At 34.4% G+C, this 22836-nt stretch overlaps 3 protein-coding genes and 1 long non-coding RNA gene across 4 annotated transcripts; 3 read left to right on the top strand and 1 right to left on the bottom strand.

Annotated features, from left to right (window-relative positions):
- The first annotated feature begins 4743 nt into the window (after window positions 1-4743).
- LOC121786802 lies at window positions 4744-5811 on the top strand. The gene is made up of 2 exons (XM_042185420.1): window positions 4744-5331; window positions 5485-5811. The coding sequence occupies exons 1-2, from the start codon at window positions 5017-5019 to the stop codon at window positions 5809-5811; spliced, it is 642 nt and encodes a 213-aa protein (XP_042041354.1). The 5' UTR covers window positions 4744-5016.
- Window positions 5812-6405: 594 nt separating this feature from the next.
- Window positions 6406-7702, top strand: LOC121786803. Its single transcript, XM_042185421.1, has 3 exons — window positions 6406-6973; window positions 7114-7299; window positions 7508-7702. The coding sequence occupies exons 1-3, from the start codon at window positions 6425-6427 to the stop codon at window positions 7700-7702; spliced, it is 930 nt and encodes a 309-aa protein (XP_042041355.1). The 5' UTR covers window positions 6406-6424.
- Window positions 7703-7953: 251 nt separating this feature from the next.
- On the top strand, window positions 7954-8683 carry LOC121787114. The gene is made up of 4 exons (XR_006047270.1): window positions 7954-7972; window positions 8043-8165; window positions 8269-8412; window positions 8524-8683. It is a non-coding gene; the product is annotated as an uncharacterized LOC121787114 (long non-coding RNA).
- A 6227-nt stretch (window positions 8684-14910) lies between these two features.
- LOC121786804 (protein FAR1-RELATED SEQUENCE 5-like) lies at window positions 14911-18263 on the bottom strand. The gene is made up of 6 exons (XM_042185422.1): window positions 18245-18263; window positions 18001-18080; window positions 16702-17531; window positions 15580-16601; window positions 15052-15372; window positions 14911-14918 (listed from the first exon to the last, which is right to left on the bottom strand). Exons 1-6 carry the CDS (start codon window positions 18261-18263, stop codon window positions 14911-14913), a joined length of 2280 nt encoding a protein of 759 aa, XP_042041356.1.
- Window positions 18264-22836: the final 4573 nt, after the last annotated feature.

A 22836-nucleotide genomic window follows, 5' to 3' on the forward strand; every position in this document is an offset into this window, starting at 1 on the left:
AAAGAGATAGAGTGAATTTAGTATTTAGCTATAGCATCAATTTTAACATTATAGCCCCTTAATTGATTATAAGAATGAAATATATACTTCGGTAGAATTCAAAAGAAAATGCTAAGTAATTTAACAAAAATTTAAACATCATGATTTCTAGTTTTAACAAATAAAAAAAATTATTGAAAAAAGATGTAAAAAGGAACAAAAAAAAAATTTAAAGAAATAATTAAATTTAAATTTACACAATTATTAAATCGGATTGAAAAAGAATTAATAGATAAATTTAGATTATAAAATATTTGTAGATTAATTTGCTAGTACATTATATCTTAATTAACGTTTTTTAATCTATAAAAATTTAGTACTCTTATAAACTTATTTTTCATAAATTTATTCAAATTATTCTTTTATTCTAAAAACTAATTGATTTATATTATCATTTGGATCTCTCACGTACATAGGATTTACTTCATTTCTTTCAGCAGCTTTAATTTTTGTGATTTGGAATATAATTTGAAGCTTGTAATTTCAAATATTTTCTTTATATTATAGCACATGGAGAAATATGTAAGAAGGGTCAATACATGATCATTTAATATTATTATCGAAATTGCATGAATGAAGATATAATTATATGTTTTGAATAACTAATACACTTGAAGAATGTGTCACGGGCTAAGGTGGACGTCGACTGCGATGACCTTCCATCATCGAATTCCTCTTATGTATCATTTGATGCACTATAAAATATAGTAACAAATTATTAATCATAAATTAAGTTTATAATATAGGTCTAAAATTTGTGGGGGTTTATCATATAATTTAAATATATCAATTTATCTGGTAGTCATATAATTAAAGGATCTATTACAGGTTGGGTTCCACATGTTGTTATCATCAGACTATCCCTATTATGATATTATTAAACGCACTATGAAAATAAGTATAAAATTATTATTAAAATAATACAATAATTAAAATATTGAAAATATTGTTATTTATCATAGAATAATAATATTTCATGATGTTATCAATTTATGCAGCAAGTGCTATACACTTGAAGGTTGGATTATAGTATGTGCTTAGAGCATCGTTAACGGGGGGCCGGGCCGCAAAACGCGAGTCCCGCCCGTCCCACGCGTTGGATGGAGGAGAGTCATGGCCCAGGCTGGTCCTGAGGCTGCATTTGCGGCTCGGTGAGGGTCCCGCGGCCCGGCCTGGTCGGCGTTAATCCCGCACGGGCCGCATCCCGCGAGTCCGGCCCAGCGTTACATGCTCTTCGGGCCGGGCCGCAAGTCCCAAAAATTAATTTTTTTTTTCGATTTTGTGTCAATAAATACGAGACTATTGTGCATCATTCTTACGTGCATTATCCATTTCAATCATCTATTATATCCTTTTGTTTCGGCGTCAATGGATTGGTTCAACAGCGATGAACGTCAGATGGACGAGTTCGTCAACTCGAACAATTGGTACATACCGGCATCGCCACCATCGCAGCCGACGCCTAGGCCGGGAGTGCGAGATCAGTGAGATGGAGCCCACTCAAGGGTGGGGCAAGGTCGGCGAGGAGGATGGGCCGAAGAAGTACAGTCCGCAAGAGACAATGTGGCTTGCGAGGAAACGTCGCCGAAGATCCTATCATCGGCAACCAACAGTCCGACAAGGTTTTCTGGGAGCGGATTGCTGAGAAGTATAACGCTGGGCGTCCTAAAGGGTCGATCAAGCGTAGCTACGTGAAGCTGCGTAAGCATTGGGGTCGAGTCCAGGCGGATATAGCTAGTGGAATGGAAAGTGGGCCAACGTAGTCCGGATGTGGCCAAGCGGGCACAGCGAGGCGGACCTCGTCGAGAAGGCGAAGGAGGCGTTCTTCGCTGACGGGGAAGGGCTTCAAGTACTTCGACGTTTGGAAGCTCGTCGAGAAGAGCCCGAAGTACACCAGCGGTGCTGAGCCGACGGCAACTGGGGAGGCGAAGAGAACCAAAGTTTCCGCCTCCGAAACTACTCTTCGAGCGAAGGAGGTCCGGCGATCGACCTCAACGTGACGGACAGCGACGTCTTCGGCTCCTCTCCTAGCATTCAGAGCCGTCCGATGGAAACAAAGGCGGCAAAGAGGAAAGCAAAGGGGAAGGCAACTGCAAGCAACTTCACTATGGTGCCACCGCCGATCAATCCGTCTCTGGATAAGATGTCCGACTCTTTGTCGGAGATGAGTATTACATGGCGGATGAGCCAGCTGACGGAGTTGACATCGAGGGATACCTCGACGATGTCGGAGTTCGATCTCGAGTTGCACCGTGAGATGATCGCCTACCTTTGCGCCCAAATGAAGAAGTAGTAGTTGTGGCCCGGGTTTCTATGACTTGTATTTTTAATTTGCTTTCTCTAGGATTTGTAATGTTAATTTCTACTGAACAATGCAATTTCCCGGTTTTTATTGTTCAACGTATTGCATTTACGAGTCAAATAGGTTGAAGTTGTGAATAGTGTCATTTATTAGTTGCGGCCCGGGTTGTGGCCTGCAGGGTTAGAGCTGTTGGGGCCTGGTCCGCAACTGTAGATGAATGATGACGTGGATGAGACTTGGGGCCTGAAACCGGGCCGGGGTTAATGATGCCCTTAGTCCAACAATGTCCCATCATCGAATGACCCATAATTTATTGTTAATAATTTTAGATAGAATAATTAACAAATATGTATAATAATATTTGCAAAATTTAAAAGTTCGAAATTAACAATAAAATATTAATGGTTTAAAAAATAATACAAGAGAATTTCCAAATAGAAGTGTTTTCTTAATTTATACTTTGTAAAAAAAGAACAAGTTATTTATCTTCTTATCATTGTGATAAAATGAATAAAATATTATTCTATTAAAATATTATGAATGATTATTCTATCTGAAATTTTATCTTTTAGTAAGGGTGAGAATAAACTCAATTACATATTTGTACAACAATATAAATGAATAAAACAAAAAAAATATAAATAAGGTCAAATTTGTCACAAAAATATGTAATTAATGATGCTATCTAGTCAAAATAAATTAGTATTTTCCTTTTTTAAATTTGAAGGGTATTTTGTGTATACAATTTTTGTAAATTTATCTTTACCCATAATGTATAAGTGTGGTATAGTACCTTACTAGCTAGAGCATATAGTCTTGTTGTATTGATTTGTGATGTTAAATAAATTTGTGTTGGACAAAAACCAACAACGATTTTTTTTTCTTTTTCCATTTTAATAGTTTATATATATATATATAGGGTTACAAAAAACTAACAACGATTTTTTTTTCTTTTTCCATTTTAATAGTTTATATATATATATAAGGGTTAGGGAGATGATCAAAATAAGTATGTGTTTAAATCCAGAAATGCAGACCAAATCTCAGCCCTAGGATTAGATGATCTAATGGTCAATAATTAACCAAAAACACGGAAAGTCATAATTAAGCAATTTTAGGTCATATTATAATATTTGGATTTAATGTCATACTAAGATCGTTTTAGGTCATGCTTTGTTAGCATGACCTACAAATTACCTAATTATGACCTAAAAGTGCCCTAATTATGATATTATTCTGCGTTTCTGTATTTAAATCCAGTTTTGCATAGATCAAAACCCTATAGGGTTATATATATATATATATATATATATATATATATAATATATATATATATATATAATATATATATATAGGGTCCTGTTAGGTTGAGATTATTTACCTAAATTGAGAAATGAGATGCAATATCAGCCACTAATCCACAAGATTAACTAAATGTCAACAGCTATTACATTATGTCAACACGGGGGTATAACTGTCATTTCAGTAATCAAATGGTGCAAAAAAATTCTATTTCAAATCATTTTCCAAAACTCTCTAAAACACTCGGTTTCTCTGTGCAAACACAAATTTGCTGAACTTCCTTCAAACATACATTTCTACAATGACGATTGAAGATGAAATTCGAAGAAAATCGGTTGAAGCGCCGATTGTAGCTGAATCGGTTGAAGCGCCGACCGTAGCTGAATCGATTGAAGCGCCAATTGAAGGAAATCGGTGTTCCACATCAGTGGTGGTTCCGCCTTCTTCCGCGGTGGTTCCGACTTCTTCCGCGGTGGTTCCGACTTCTTCAGGTTTACCAATTGATTCAAATTTGAAATATATTGCTTCGATTTTAGTTTATTAAATTAAATCTGGATTTGTTTTCTTATGAATTTGATTTGTGCTGATTTTTTTGGAAGCATCACCTCCTACCAGTTAGGAATTTGGTTAAATTCTTAAGATTATTGACATTTCATACAATAACTACTGACATAGCTATAATAACAGTATATGCTTGTTTAAATAGCTGTTAGGATGACTGTAGAGTAAACTAGAAAGAGTTATTGATATAGATTTATTGTGTTTCATTTCATACAATAGCTATTGACATAGCTATAAAACAGAGTATATGCTTATTTGAACAGAGTATGATTTGTTTAACATGGCTATTGACATAGGTATTGACATAGATTCATTAACAGAGTATACTTAATGTTTGAACTTATTATTGATATAGATTAATTGTGATTCATTTTAAACCAGAAAACAGAAAAATATCAAAGCGCAAAAGGCGTACCTCGGTATCACAGAAAGAGTTAATGAATATTGAGAAAAAACAAAAGAAAAGCATAGAGAATGAAAAACAGAGTGAGAATGCTGAAAATGTATCTCAAAGGCTTCTAGTGAAAAGGAAGCCTTTGTTTTTTGTTGAAGCAATAAGCCAATTGAATGAGGCACAGATTAATTCTGTGAAGGAGATTGGTTTTGAGAGTGTCTTGCATTACAAAATTGAATACATTCCTAGTAGATTAGCATTTTCTTTGTTGAAGAGCTTTGATGAAGAAAAGTGTAAGATAAAGCTTTATAATGGGAAAAAAATTCATATCACGGAAGAGGATGTGGAGCTTGTGTATGGATTTCCAAGAGGTAACATTACTTACTATAGAGAGAAGTGGAAAAGTAATGCACCTTTCATGAGGGAGTTAGCAGAACAATGCGATACAAAACCAGGAAATGTGAACCATAAAGCTGTTGAACAACTTATGTTAGCAGATAAGGAAGGAGGACCACAGTTCAAGAGATTGTTCTTGGTCCTATTAGAATCTGCATTGATTGAGCCTTCAACATGTGGAATGATAAAATCTAAGATTGGAGAGATAGTTGATGATTTGGATAATGTTAGAAATATCAACTGGTGCTCATATACAATCTCTGTGCTCAAGTTTGCTATTGATAATTGGTCGAAGACAGAGAAGAACGCCTTTGCAGGACCACTTCCCTTCCTCATGGTATGTTTTACATTTTGCATTACATTACTTTTTGAAATGACTTGTATGTGTAGTGATAGCTTGTACTATAGTTGACATTAGTTATTTAAGGGGCTTGTGTATTCAGTTGACACTACACACCAGTAATTGACATGAATTTTTTAACACATGCAGCTCTACTACTTAGACAGAGTTACACAAGACACGCGTCCTGTTCCTCGCACATTTCCATTAATGAAAGGATGGAAAAGTGAGCATCTACAGGCTAGAGAAGATAGAGAGACAAGTGAAGGAGTTTTTGGTTTAGGACGTATAAAGAAGAGATATGTCCGTACTCTGGAGCCGCACGAGGAAGAGAAGCAGGAGGTTGAGGTGGATGAGCAGATGCCTCAACAACAGATTCCTGATGACTGTGCAGTTGGGTCTTCCCAGAACCTACTCCCAAAAGATTTCATACAGGAGGAGCAGCAGCAAGGGAATGAAGAAAAAGTGTTGATGTAAATGAAAGTGGAGTTGGATCTTCTTCTCAGAACATACTCCCATCACATATGGTGGCCAATTTAGTAAAATACATCAAGCAGATAAGTGATGGCAGGACCAACCTTGTGAGAGTCCTCAAAGAAGCTTCATCACAGAGCAAGAAAAATGATTTATTCGGATTTATTTGTGATATTGCTAGAAGTGCAATTGGAAGCCAAAAATCTCCAGTTGCCTCTGTGAGTGACACTTTTTCTCCATTTGTCGCAGTCATATAATATAAACAACGATGTCGCTGTTGATAACTGGAAAGCTATGTTTGATTCAATACGGAATGCTGAAAAAGCAAACGAAACAATTGAAGACTTGAATGAATTTCCAACTTTCAGATTGGAAGATTTCTTTGATAAAGTAAGTACATAAACAACCTATAATGATATTAATACATCATTTTGTTGATATATGTTTCTCTTAGTTGACATTGGATTATTCCTACAGTTTAAAAAGTAACATTGTTGAACTAATTTTTGAACAGGCTGTAGAACAAAGAAACAAAGATAACTTACCTACCTCAACAGCTGGTGATCCTGAAGAGGTCAGACCGTTTGTTGAAGAAGACGAACAAAGAAAGGAGAACATGATTTGTGATGACCATAACGAATCAAACTCTCCTATCTTGACAGCCATACTAGGATCTCCACGGACAGCATCCCCATCTCTCCCACAACAAGAAGTCAATGCTTCAGAGCATGACAACACACTCGCATCACTAATAGGATCTGAGAACAGGGGAAGTGAGTTGACCTCACCAGTTGGTGATCCTGAAGAGGCCAGACCATCTGTTGAAGAAGACAAACAAAGAAAGGAGAACATGATTTGTGATGACCATAACGAATCAAACTCTCCTATCTTGACAGCCATACTAGGATCTCCACGGACATCATCCCCATCTCTCCAACAACAAGAAGTCAATGCTTCAGAGCATGACAACACACTGGCATCACTAATAGGATCTGAGAACAGGGGAAGTGAGTTGGAAATTCAAGAAGATGTTGAAGCTGATAGAGAGTTAAGAACACAAGATGCCTTGCACATATTATCAAAAGTATGTGATGACTATGAAATCAGAAACAATGAAGAAGCAATCAAGGCCACAAACACCATTGTTGATATCATAAATGAACAGGTACAATTTATAATGATTATCTTAAACTCTAGAAGCTTTGTATATAAATTTTATAGATTTTATATAAGTTAGTGACATTGTGGATATCGTATTTGACATTTATAAATACATAATTAACATGGTATAGCATGGCGTTTCAGGAAGATAGGGAGGATGCAGCTGCATGCTCAATTGTTGAATATATGATGCAAGAGGGTCTTGAAACAATGGATGACACACCTCCTGAATGGAACGTGCAAAAACAAGGATATAAATGGATAGAGAAGATGCATGAGGAAAAAGAAAAAACTCCTGAAAACACAGAGAGAAGAATGACTGTCTACCAGGTAAAATAAGTAAATTAACCTTATTATTTTTTAAAAAATGACTTGTATATGTAGTTGACAGAGCATGTAGAGTAGTTGACATAACTTGTATGTGAAGTTTACACGATATCTATTGTAGTTGACATAATTATATTAGTTATTGATATGGTTAGTATAATATAGTTGACATGATTTGTGATGGTAAATAACATTAATTCACTGACAACAGAACCCTGTTCCTATCTCTGAGATTCCACTGGCTGAAGCTAGAGAGAGACGGACTCATGCTGAAATGCGCCCCAGCCCAGTGCTACGATCACCATTTGAAATACGAGCTGTGCATATGAAACCAACCCTGAACCTGGATGAAAGAGATATCTACTACTACATAGTAGAAACTGAAGGAACAAAAGAGTATGTGTAATTTAATTCTTTGAATCACTTCTAAATTTCTATGCAGTTGACATAATTTATGAATGATGTTTAAATGTTGTCTGCATGATTTCATTTCAGTGATACATGTGCTTACACTAATGGCTTTGTTTGGGCAAGCAAAGGAGTGTTTTCATCTCTGAAACCCCATACAGAAATCAGTATAGGTGTAATTGATGTATGGGCAACATACCTGAACTTCAGAGAAAATGAAAGGGCAGAAACGTCACCTCCACGACTGTTTCTAACAACATCCCCATGTGTGAGTAATCTAAATTTATACAAAAACTATTTGAATGACATATATCACTCACAAAAAATGTTGAATGCAGTATTTGAATATAACAAATCGGGAGCCTCATTGGAATCCATTACAATCCAAGAACAACTTTATATAACGAATTGATCAAGAGACTAGTAGAATACAAGATTTTGATTGGAGAAAAATTGATTTGGTAAAAAATTTATTTTGTACAAAGATCTCACAATGTCAACAACATAAATTTGGACAGGTGTTGTCAAATTCTTTTATCTAATATTTTCTCTCATATTATACAGGTCTTCTTCCCAGTTTTTACAAGTGGCTATTACTACCTTGTTGTATTTTGGATGAAGATCAACAAAATTGAGATAATAGATAGTGTCAAACCACCAAAAGGCAAGGATCCATTGGAAAACTATAGCATTGAAGTTGGAATACTGGTATGCTTTTTTCAATAAAATTGACATTATGTTTACATTTTGTTGACATAATTTATGCATCTTGTCAAAATGCTTTGTATAAGTAGTTTAGTTTTGTTTATATATTTGCAGAAAGATATGTTTGAGGCATACTTCAAAGAGAAGAACATATCAGGGCTATCAGAAAATATAAAGAAGTCTCCATACAAAGTTGTTCCTTTAGATTGGGCCACAAGCACCAATAAAGAAGACAATGGTATATATTTGATGAGACACATGGAAACTTACTTTGGCAGAAAGGGAAGGGAATGTAATATTGGCTTTTCTCCACGTGGCACAAAGATTTTACAGATACTCAGAGGAAGATATTGTGAAGCGATGCTTACATCAAGGAGCAACAAGAAGTGTATGGATATGGTACGTGTCGCTGACGACTGGATGACAGCAAACAAGCACAGATTGCCTGAGTTACAGAAAAAGTTTAAGGAATGGTTTAGCTGTAGAAACAAGAAGTAAACAACTGTTTTATTCTGATTTTGAACAAAAGTGGTTTGGATATTTGATCTTATTATGTTTTTTAGATGGATATGTTAAACAATTATCTCAAACTGATTTTTAAACCATGCACTATATAGAAATATATCAAATGTCAACAACTAGAATTAAATGTCAACAACTATTTTTCTCTTATGAAATGTCAACAACCAGAATTAAAATGTCAACAGCAATTTTTTGTTATCAAATGTCAACAACTTGAATTAAATGTTAACATATATTTTTTCTTATTAAATGACAACTATTTTTTAATAAAGTGTAAGCAACTATTTTGTCTTATTAAATGTCAACAAGAAGTATACAACAATTTTTTCTTATTTTCTTAATTTGACATAAGTTATACCATAATTATAATACAATACATGTCAAAAGCTTGAATATAAATGTCAATAATTTATAGCAAAAATGTATACAACTTTTCAATAGGCATCATATAAAATGACAACAATTCAAAAACAAATTTTTTAATTAAAAAAACATTTTCCTTCCTTCCTCAAAAACAGAGTTAAACGGATTTGTAATCAAATTTAAAAACCATTTCTCTCATATGTCACTTGAAAACCCCTCTCTCAAAAGAAGATTTATATAAAATTTCTCTCCCAACCACTTTCTCTTCTCTTAAATCTTCATGCCGATAGAAATCCAAAGTCGACATTCATTCAATTCCTAAACCTTCATCTACAATATCAAACTAGTTTGATTTATAAGCCCTTTTTATCTCCTGCCTAAAAAATAATTTCTAAAACAATGACAAGAGAATCGATTGAGCAGTCGCCCGTTGCCGGAAAAATGGCTTCCAATTTGGAGGTCAACACCAAAACGACTGAACCGACTCTTTCAGGTTAAAGATTACATTCGTTTTTAATTGTATGGCTTTAATTTTAGTTTTTTTAAAACAAAGTTTGAGTATTCAAAAATTTTATGTTTAGGTTTTCATAATTTAGTTATCTGATGAGTTTGAATTCTGCTTTTTTTTGGGGGGGGTTGATTAGCTATGGAAATTGATGAAGGGTCGGAAGCTGGAAATAAAGAAACAGAGGAAAAATCTTCTTCAAGTTAAGTACTCCTCCTATATATTTAAATTACAATAATTATTGACATTAAAGGATGTCTGTTGACATAATGGTGTTGACATTTTGTAGTAGTATCTCAATAGCTATTGACATAGTGTAGAAAACAGGGTATGCTTGCCATTGTTATATATATGGCTGTTACGATGGCTGACTTATATGTGTACTTGCTATTGTCATGTAATTGTTATATATATGGTTAATATTAACAGGGTATGCTATTGACATAGTGTAGAAAACAGGGTACTTGCTATTGACATAGTGTAGAAAACATGGTATGCTTGCCATTGTTATATATATGGCTGTTACGATGGCTGACTTATATGTGTACTTGCTATTGTCATGTAATTGTTATATATATGGTTAATATTAACATAGGTAAGGATAATTTAATACAATACCTATTGTCATAGCTATATACATAGCTATAATACCTAGTTAAGGATTTTTTTGAATAGCAGTACATTGAACCAAAAAGAGGTATTGATATAGATTTGTTGTGTTTCATTTTGGATTTATTAACAGAGTATACTTAATGGCCAAACTTATTATTGATATAAATTTATTGTGTTTCATTTTAAACCAGAAAAAAGGAAAATATCAAAGCAAAAAAGGAGTACCTCGGTATCTCAGAAAGAGTTCATGAATGTTGAGAAAAAACAAAAGAAAATTATAGAGAATGAAAAACAGAATCAGAATGCTCAAAAGGTATCTCAAAGGCTTCTAGTGAAAAGGAAGCCTTTGTTTTTTGTTGATGCAATAAGCCAGTTGAATGAGGCACAAATTAATTCTGTGAAGGATATGGGTTTGGAGTGTCTTGCATTACAAAATTGAATACATTCCTAGTAGATTAGCATTTTCTTTGTTGAAGAGATTTGATGAAGAAAATTGTAAGATAAAGCTTTGTAATGGCAAAAAAATTCATATCACGGAAGAGGATGTGGAGCTTGTGTATGGATTTCCAAGAGGTGACATTACTTACTGCAGGGAGAAGTGGAAAAGTAATGTACCTTTCATGAGGGAGTTAGCAGAACAATGCGATACAAAACCAGGAAATGTGAACCATAAAGCTGTTGAACAACTTATGTTAGCAGATAAGGAAAGAGGACCACAGTTCAAGAGATTGTTCTTGGTCCTATTAGAATCTGCATTGATTGAGCCTTCAACATGTGGAATGATAAAATCTAAGATTGGAGAGATAGTTGATGATTTGGATAATGTTAGAAATATCAACTGGTGCTCATATACAATCTCTGTGCTCAAGTTTGCTATTGATAATTGGTCGAAGACAGAGAAGAACGCCTTGCAGGACCACTTCCCTTCCTCATGGTATGTTTTACATTTTGCATTACATTACTTATTGAAATGACTTATATGTGTAGTTGATATAGCTTGTAATATAGCTGACATAAGTTGTATTAGTTATTTAAGTGGCTTCTATATTGAGTTGACACTATACACTAGTAATTGACATGCATTTTTTAACATGTGCAGCTTTGCTACTTATATAGAGTTATACAAGACAAGCGTCCTGTTCCTCGCTCACTTCCGTTAATGAAAGGATGGAAAAGTGAACATCTTCAGGCTAGAGAAGATAAAGAGATCAGAGAAGGAGTTTTTGGTTTAGGACGTATAAAGAAGAGATATGTTTTGGACAAGGAGGAGCAGCAGGGGGAGGGGGAGGAGCAGCAAGAGGAGAAGGAGCACGAGCAGGAGGAGCATGAGGAGGAAGAGGAGGAGGATGAACATGTACCTCATCCACAGATTACTCTTGACAGTGCAGTTGGGTCTTCTCATAATCTACAAATACCAAAAAAATTCATAAAGAATGTAGTAACAAGCATTCTTGACATGAATCACTGGAAAATCAATCTTGTCAAGACCCTTAAAGAAGCTCCTCCACATATCAAAACTAACTATTTATTCGGAATGTTGTGTGATATGGCTAGATCTTCAGTTGGAAGCCAAACAACGACAATTGAGGCTGTGAATGAGAAGTGTCAACTATTGTCCAAGATGTTTGAGGAAGACAAGCCTGAAACTTTTGATCGTTGGAAAATAATCTTTGAATCAATGCTTCTTGCTCAAAAAGAAAAGGAAGCACTTGAAGATTTGGCTGAATTTCCAACTTTCAAAACGCCACGTTTCTTGGATAAAGTAAGTACGTCATTTTCTTTACATATGTTTCTCTGAGATGACATTAGATTAATCCTGTAGTTTAGATACTTACATTGTAGAACTAATTTACAAGCAGTATGCAGAGCAAGGAAATAGAGAAAATAACCCTACTTCGCCAGTTTCTAATACTAAAGGGGTGAGCAAAATCCTATCTTTTGTTATTTAGAATCAATTGAAATTAAATTGATATTAATTATAAATTACTAATTGAATAGGCTGCTGAAGAAGGAGAAGGAGAAGGAACAAAAGAGGACACAGTGGTTGATTACAGTAATGAATCAGCCTCTCCTATCTTACCACCAGCTGCAGGCCCAACGGATGACGCATATGTTGAAACGAACAAAGAAAGCAGCAGGACAAAGGGAAAGAGAAAGAAGAGAATATTGTTAAAGTAAAATAACTAAACTATGACTAAAATGACTAAATTGTTTTTTATATGACTTGATAGTGAAGTTGATATTTGGTTTTAATTGTTGTTGACATGTTTTTTGTGTAGTTGACATGACTTGAAAGTGAAGTTGACATTTGGTTTTAACTGTTATTAACATGGCTTCTGTGTGTAGTTGACATGGCTTTTGTGTGTAGTTGACATGGCTTCTGATTGTTGTTGACATGGCTTATGATTGTTTTTAACATGACTTATAATTGTAGTTGACATCGTTGTATGTGTTGTTGACATAGTATGTAACATAGTTGATATGGCTTGTACATGTAGTTGACATGACTTGTATGTGATGTTGACACGAGATGCACCATAGTTGACATAATTATATTACTTGCTGACATGGCTAGTATACATATTTGGCATAATTTTAATTGTAACTAACATGAATTTTATTGCACTGATAACAGATTGTTGTTCCATTATTGGAGATTCCAGTGTCAAAAGTCAGAGTGAAAAAGTCTCATACTGAGACGCACTCTGACCCATTCATAGGCTATCCACTTGACATAAGAGCTGTACATACAAAAACATACCTGGAAGCTAATGAAAGATATGTCTACTACTACATACTAGAAACAGAAGGAGTAGACAAGTATGCATCATTTAATTATTTCATTGCTCTAAAAAATATTTTTAGTTTTCTGTGCAGTTAACATGATTGAAGAATGTTGTTCTTGTGTCGTTTGTATAACTTCATTTCAGAGATGCATGCGTTTATGAGGATGATTTTGCTTGGGCAACCAAGGAATTGTTTTCGTCACTGAAGCCCCATGAAGAAATTAATGCTGGTGTAATTAACGCATGGGCTTCACACCTGAACAACAGAGAAAAAGAAAGGCCCACAACATCACTTTCACGCTTTTTTCTGACTACATCTCCATGTGTAAGTAATCTTAAATTATAGCTAAACTGTTTGAATCAGAGGTCTCCTTAACCAAACATGTTAAGTGCAGAATTTCAATGTAACAAATCGGCCGGATAATTGGGATGCTTCGAAAGTAAGGAAGAATTTCATTTCTCAGATAGATAATGAGATTCAAAGAAGACCAGATTTCAACTGGAGAGAAATTGATTTGGTAATAACATCTCACAATGACATTTACGTAAGAATATGAACAGGTGTTCTTTGGATATAATTTTATCTTTAATGGCATTTTATCTTTCATGTCATACAGGTCTTCTTCCCAGTTTGTGCAAATTTCCATTACTATCTTGTAGTATATTGGATGAAGAAAAACACCATTGAGATAATAGATAACAGCAAGCCACATAAAGATATGGATCCGTTCGAGAAGTATGACATTGATATTGGTTTAATGGTATGCTTTTATCTATGTTATTGACATATTCTCTACATTTGGTTAACATAATTTCCACATCATGTTAAAATGCTTTGTTTGTGTAGTTTGATTTAGTTATTTATATATTTTGCAGAAAGATATGTTTGAAGCATACTTCATAGAGAAGAAAATGTTAGATATTTCAGAAAATATAAACAAGTCTTCACTTAACTTTCTGCATTTAGAATGGGCCACAAGCACGAACAAGAAGGACTGTGGTGTCTATTTGATGAGGCACATGGAGACCTATGTTGGCAAAAAGGGCAGTAAATGGGATATTGGCTTCTCTGCACGTAGTGTAAAGATTCCCAAGATACTCAGAGGAAGGTATTGCTACACAATGATTTCATCGATTTACAATAACCAAAGGTCGCCGATGTTACAACTGGCGCATGATTGGATGGAAGCAAACATGGAGAAATTGCTTGAGCTAAACAACAAGTACAAGAAGTTGTTTAGTTGTAGAAAGAAGTAAACAAAAAGTGATATTAATGTTAAATGTTGACATTGCTTTGCGTGTAGTTGACATGGCTAGTGCGTGTAGTTGACATAGCTAGTGCGTGTAGTTGACATGGCTAGTGCGTGTAGTTGACATGGCTAGTGCATGTAGTTGACATGGCTTGTAACACAGTTGACGTCGCTTGTACGTGTAGTCATATAATACATTTCAATAGACAACAAATCAAATGTTAAAAACAAATAAGAAAATGTCATCAACTTAAAAATAAATCTTATAATTAAAAAAACAAATATTTTACCCCCTATTTGGCACATGTACATGAATTATGGTCATATAATACATGTCAATAGACAGCAAATCACATGTTAAAACATATAAAAAAAAATGTCAATAAACTGTATAAAATGTCAACAACTAAATAATTCTCATATCAATAGCCAAAATTAAGTATCAACTACTAATAAGAAAATGTCAATAACCTGTAGCATATATTAAAAACTCAAAAACAACTATGTTTGTTAAAAAAGAACAATTATGTCTACTTTCTGCCACAACTCCTGGCATTATGATCAGTCACTTTATGACACTTTTCACAACGCCTATGAAGTTTACTTGCTTTTTCAATTGCTTTCTCTATGCTCGACTTAATCCTGTTTTTCTTGTCACTTGCACCTCCCTTTGTACTAACCACATCTGGAGCATGAGCAGTTATGTCTTCAGGTACAGCAATACCATATATGTTCATGATGGAATCATTTTTATCAACTGATGAAGATCCAGTAGTGTCATCAGTAAAAATTTGAGGAGCAATACCCGCAAGCAAATTATCCAATGCAATCAGATGATTTTTATTCTTAAAAGCGCATTGATATAGACCAAAGTAACGTCCATGACACCTGTTCCCAATCTGTAGCTTGTCATCTTCGTTAGAACCTGCAAACATATAACATGTCAATATCCTATATAAATTATATGTACACTAAATCTGTAATATGTCAACAGCCTATACAGTTTATGTCAACACAAAATTGAAATACTCTAAACATGAGTGTTTTTTGTTAGATACAGAGAATGTTGGCGTCTTGTTTGAGCAACATATGACAAATCAACTGAAATATCTATAGGAAACAGTTCACATACCTTTGCCCAACGCACTTTCATCACTCGTGAGACCATGAACTGCCTTCAATAAATCACTTTTCAGCCACCGGTTACCAACATACTTCTCTGGAATATTGTTGACATCTTTGTTTCTGAGGACGAAGAAAAGGTGGCTGCATAGGTAACCACACCTTTCAAAGAGTTTACACTCACAATCAAATGACTCAGTCTCTTTCTCATGTGTAACTGTGAAGGTCTTCTTTCTAGCATCAGAAACTTTAAAGACCTCGATGTTCTCCAAAGTGGACATGCTAATCATCTGACAACTCTTATCGGCCTCAGAAATCAATTCTTGTACCACTCTAAACATCCTATCCGTGTATACAGATGCCAATTGCTTCTCAAATGCTAAATCAGTGGCATATTTTGGAGAGATTACAGAATCATAATAGTCAAGCTTTTCAGTTTGATTCCTTTGAGCATCAATGGCGTTGTTATACTGAAGAGTGAAGTCAGCAAAATTAAACAACGGTTTCGAGTACCTCTTAAAAAAACTATTTTCAGATTCTGAAAAAGATGTTGTTCTCATTAAAGAACCCATAGGAACATCTCTAAAGTAGGCTGGGATCCACATATGTCTAACAACAAACATGTCCTTAAACCATTTATGATCTCCCATACCATATTTTTCAACAATACCAGTCCATAATATGTCAAACTCTTCTGGATCTACCAATTCTGACCAAACACAAGCCTTAAACTCCTTACTAAACTGTTCTCTGTTAGAAATAGATTTAGGTATTTTCTCGAACAACTTGCTCATAATATGCCACATGCACAAACGATGCCTTGTATCGGATAATACCTTCTCAATTGCAAGCCTCATTCCCCAATCTTGGTCTGTGATTATGATCCTTGGAGCAACACCCATGCATTCAACAAACACAGTAAAAAGCCATGAGAATGCATCACAATTCTCACTGGATACAAAACCAGCTCCAAATGCAATAGGACACCCGTGATTGTCTTTCCCGGTAAATGGACCAAACACCATACGATACCTATTGAACAAATAGATCAACACAAAACATCAACAAAATTTTCATAATAACCAATGTCAACAAATTTTTTCATAATTACCAAGTATAATAAATAAACTACCTGTTTGTCGAATATGTTGTATCAAATGCTACAACATCTCCAAACATGTGGTAGTGTTTTCGAGACTCTGCATCAGACCAAAATAAGCTCACTAACTTATTATCATCGGGTGATAATTGATATTTGTAAAAAAAGCCTTCACAAATTCTCTTCTTCTCTTGCATCTGATTTAGGATCATTTGAACATCCACTTCTTTCAGTTTCTCTTTAATATCACGAGAACAATTCCTAACATCATTCAACGTACACCCAACAACATCATAACCACCAAAAAACTCCTTTAATAAGTTGAAAGTTGAAGTAGGACCGATGTTAGCTTTGGTGCAATCTTCAACAAACTTGTGATGAACATCATTCATACTGCGATTTCCTTTCATAAATCGCTTATGATCTTTGTCAACCATAGCATGATTGTGTTCCTCAATGAATTGATGCACAAGATAATATTTAACACCACAATCAGAATAAAACTTGAAACTGATCCTTGCTCCACATCCACACCTTTTTGTGCCACGTCTGCGTTTCTTCTTTGAAGTAACTTCATCGTCATCTGATACGTTCACATCGTCAGATATAATTACGTCGACATCCAACGGATCAACTGTATGAAAACCTTGTCTGTTGCAGACAACATACTGAAAAGTAATAACACCACCACTAGACCTATTTCCAAATCTTCGAAAATCAAAACAAGCCTCTTGAGCATACTTTTCATAGAAACAAATTCCCTCCTCAAGTGAAGAAAATTTTTGACCTTCATAAGGCCTCAACTCAGCCTTGCAAATTGGAATAACAGGTCCTACTACATGATGGAAAAATATGTCAACAACCTAAAACAGATAATGTGAACTACGATATCTTAACTGACCAACACCTGAATCCAGAATCAAAATGTCAAAATAAGCAGCACCAACATATCAGTCATCCTATCATGGACTATCAACCATAGCCATAACCCCTTCCTCCAACAATAAACACCACAGCAGGGGTTCTTCAGACAGGGGAGGGTGCATTTTGCATTTTGCATTTCAGCAGGGGTTTTTCGTAAGTCAAAAAAATGTTAACAACGAGTACAACTAAATAAAATATTTAACATGTAACAGACATCATGTCAACATATTTGCATTTATATCAATAAAACTTCAATTCAAATCAGAACATAATGTCAACTATCATATCTTAAATGACCCACAACAGAATCAAAATCTCAAAATATGCAGCACTAACACAACAACACCAACATCTTAGACATCCTATCATGAACCGTCAACCCTACCCATAACACCTTCCTCCACCAACAAACACCGCAGCAGAAGCTCTATAGCCAGGGGAGAGTGCATTTTGCATACAACTATTGTGCATGTTAACAAAGCGTATATCTACATACAATATTTAACAGGTAACATACATGATATCAACAGATTTGCATTTATGTCAACAGAAAGTCAATTCAAATATCAATAACTGCGGATTTATGTCAACAGAGTATAATTCACCAACAAATTACAAAAAAGGCATGTTAATGAAAACCAATCCAAATTACCTTCACCATTAGTCGACATCGACTCGGAATAAGATGAAGAATCCATCAGATAACACCTTACCTTTTGACTACGAATTGAACTCGAAGCTACATATGAAAAAAATAAAAATAAAAATGATTAGGAACAAATTCGACTGGGCATCAACAAATAAAGCATAAAAACAGAATCAAAGTCGATAAAATCAACCTAAAAACTTCAGATTCAACCAAACTGCGTCGAATTGGTCGTTGAAACCGTCGAAGCAGAAATCGTCGAAAATTGATATGCTGAGGAATCGTCGAAGCAGAGATCGTTGAAAGCGTCTGTGTTCTAATTTTCGACTCAATTGAATCAGAAAACGTTGGAATCAATGGCCTCAGAGAGATCTCTGAGAAATCGCAAATCGCCAAACGCTAATCTCACATAACGCTGAAGAACCCTAAATTAAACCGCGAAATGACCATTATACCCTTTCGTATTAAATTAATTTAAAAGTATTTTTTGTGTGGCAAAATCTGGACCACTCATTTAATTAAAATGAGTGGCTGATGTTGCATCTCATTTCTCAATTAGCAAAAAAAATCTCAATTGATCATGGACCTATATATATATATATATATATATATATATATATATATATATAGGGATGTATTCATTTCCTTTTCCTATATTTCCTCCTTTTTCCTTCTTAATATCAGCCATTAGATTAGAGAAATGGACGGTCAAGATCAACATTGGGTAATTAATCCCGTGTTGCATTATTTGTCCTATTTTGTGCATTATGAGGGTACAATAGTAATCTAATAATGGCTGCAAACCGCTACGAATAATGCACCACATGGTCACGAGTAATGCATATAATTGACTATATAATGCACAATATGTTAACTGCAATGCATACGAATAAGATGTACCATGTTATGATGTTTGGACACACGTTTCTTGTTTCCCCTAAGGGTTTAATAAGCTTAGGGGCTAGGGTATAGTACGTAGACACGTATGTAATCTTCACATGGTAACGAGTGATGGATATAATTGACTATATAATGCACAATTTGTGAACTGCAATGCATACGAACAAGATGTGCTGTGTTATGATGTTTGACACACGTTTCTTGTTTCCCCTAAGGGTTTAATAAGCTTAGGGGCTAGGGTATAGTACGTACGCATTAATAACAAATTATAAAACGATACGAATAATTCACCAAATTGTCACGAGTAATGGATGTTATTAACTATATAATGCACAATATGTGAACTGCAATGCATACGAATAAGATGTACCATGTTATGATGTTTGACACACGTTTCTTGTTTCCCTAAGGGTTTAATAAGCTTATGGGCTAGAGTATAGTACGTAGACATTACTAAATGCACGTATGTAATCTTCAATCCGTTGATTAACCCATATACACAATACCTCTAATAATGCATAATATACTGAGATAATGACAATTAACAGCTACATAATGCACTACCTAAACCAAATAATGCACATACGTATATTCCAATAACAACAATTTGTTAGTAATGTCTACGTACTATACCCTAGCCCCTAAGCTTATTAAACCCTTAGGGGAAACAAGAAACGTGTGTCAAACATCATAACATGGTACATCTTATTCGTATGCATTGCAGTTCACATATTGTGCATTATATAGTTAATAACATCCATTACTCGTGACTATTTGGTGAATTATTCGTATCGTTTTATAATTTGTTATTAATGCGTACGTACTATACCCTAGCCCCTAAGCTTATTAAACCCTTAGGGGAAACAAGAAACGTGTGTCAAACATCATAACACAGCACATCTTGTTCGTATGCATTGCAGTTCACAAATTGTGCATTATATAGTCAATTATATCCATTACTCGTTACCATGTGAAGATTACATACGTGTCTACGTACTATACCCTAGCCCCTAAGCTTATTAAACCCTTAGGGGAAACAAGAAACGTGTGTCCAAACATCATAACATGGTACATCTTATTCGTATGCATTGCAGTTCACATATTGTGCATTATATAGTCAATTATATGCATTACTCGTGACCATGTGGTGCATTATTCGCAGATACCAAAATGTGGCAGTTACTTTTCCGTCAAATGTCAATAATAACCCTGTAATGCATACAACCACCTTATATAATGCAACACGGAACCAGTTTTATAGAATCAATCTGATCCGTTGATGCCTTAGATCTAACGCGTAATATTAAGAAGGAAAAAGGATCTAAGATGTGAAAAGGAGAATAACGCTCCCCTATATATATATATATATATATATATTCTTGTGTAGGTCTTATTACTAATTGGCATCCCTAGCCAAATATGTTTGGATGGGTTTTCCCATTTTTCAAATTACATTTTTGTTTAAATAATTTTTATTTTTGAATTTAAAAATGTTATATTTCATTATTTTATAAAGTTAATAGATAAAGATAGCATAAGCTAACAAAAAATGTTGGTATTATGATTCGAATATGGATCTCTCCTTTGCCCAAAACACGAAATTGCAATACAGATAAACGTCAATGATACTGGCGTGTTTAAACACACCAACTTAATTGTTGTTTTTAAATACGCCAATGCTATTACCATTTTCGCAATTCACGGATTGCAAAAAAAGTGAACTATTTTTCCAAATTAATCCTAAATTTGAATTATTCCACAATTTTAGTACTCATTCCGTCCCACAAGAATATGCATTCGATCTTTTTTAGTCCGTCTCACAAGAATATGCAATTTCTAATTTTAAAAAATCTTTTCTTTCTAATGAGGTGAGACCCATTCTCCACTAACAATACCTTAATTACTTAATCTCTTTACCTCTCTCTTACTTTAACAATTTTACATTAAAACTCGTGCCGAATCCAAAGTACATATTCTTTGAGGACGGAGGGAGTATGTAATTTATGTAGATACTGGAAATGTATGACAACAGTATTGAGATGGTTTGAAAATTAATGATGATCCCCATGAATAATAAAAACAATACATATAAGTACAGCATAGACAATGCAGAATTATAAAAAATGCTTAAAAATTATTGCATAAACAGATGAAAATACGAAGAAAGAAAGTGAGTTTAAGCGAGTATATATAGAATGGCTGGAATAGTTATTACTCCCTCCGTCCTACAAGAATATGTAATCTTTCTTTTTAGTCAATCACATAAGAATATGTATTTTCTAATTTGGGAAAGTCTTTTATCTCTAATGAGGTGAGACTCATTCTGTACTAACAATACTTTAAATACTTTCTCTCTACTTCTCTCTTACTTTACCAATTTTACATTAAAGCCCGTACCGATCCCAAAGTGCATATTCTTTGGGGACGGAAGGAGTATTTTTTTTCCCTGAATACCTATACTATATACTATACTTTTTCATTATATGGTAATGATATAAGAACATAAATTTACAAGCAAAATATATTATATTGTGGTTGAATCCATCTCAATCCTTTTGTATTTCTAGAGCTCCTTTCCACCGTCATTTGATTCTATTATATAATTTGATGCATATATTTATCACGTATAAGTTGATTTAAAAAACTATTTAATCATACACTACACTATTTTTCTTACAAACTTAGGAAAATCAATTATGACAATAAAACATTCTAGAACTTAATAAAGGTTAGAAAGAAAATTAAGTACTGAGGTGATATTCGAGAAATTGGAAAGAGATGCATATCCACCCTAAGCCAAAGTTGTTGAAACATTCACAATTAGTAATTGTTTATTAACTATAGTTAATGAAGACTTTAATTAGCAAATAAATGTGTTCTTATATTTGCTCACTCAGAAGGGGAAATAAGGCTTTAGAGAAAAGAAAAACGAAAACCATAGAATAGTGGTACGCACGATACACAAATTAAAACATACACTGCAACCAAAAAAATGATAAATTGAAATAACATATACCAAATAAACAGTTTAAAGAGCAAACGAAAAATAGGAAGGACGAAACCAGTAGATTATAAAGATAAAACACATCTTACTTGGTAAAACACTTTCATTATTACTCAGTAAAAAATTTGCAGGTTGAGTGATCTGTAAAATTTGAACCAAACAATTCACCGAGTTTCTACTCTAATCATACATAAAACGTAATGTGAAAGCATTCTGGACTTCAACTCTATGCAAAATGAATTTCTACTCTAAAGATAAACCTTTTTTATTTGTCTCATTAAAAATAAAACATTTCTAAAAATGAAAACAACGCTCTCTCTACTTTTTCTTATCTTTTATTTTACTCTATATTCATTAACTTACAAAACAACAATACATAAAAATCTCGTGCAAAAAAACAAATATTATATATTTAATGGGACGGAGGGAGTATATTTTTACCCCTCCTCATATCAATTCCTTGATCCGGCCCTGGTTACTATGGATTGGTTGTTGTAGTCAATGTTTTAAAAACCGGACCGGACCGGACCGGCCGGTTCCACCGGTCGGATCGCGAACCGGTAGGTAGCCCGGACCGGTTCACCCCTTTAAACCACCATTGCATTGAACCGCCGTGAACCGGTGGAATTAGCCGGTCGGACCGTGAACCGGGTTTCTATTTTTTTTCAAAATTTTTTAAAATTTGTTGTTGGTA

The sequence above is a fragment of the Salvia splendens genome, chromosome 22, assembly GCF_004379255.2.
Source record: "Salvia splendens isolate huo1 chromosome 22, SspV2, whole genome shotgun sequence".
NCBI classification, from domain to species: domain Eukaryota; kingdom Viridiplantae; phylum Streptophyta; class Magnoliopsida; order Lamiales; family Lamiaceae; genus Salvia; species Salvia splendens.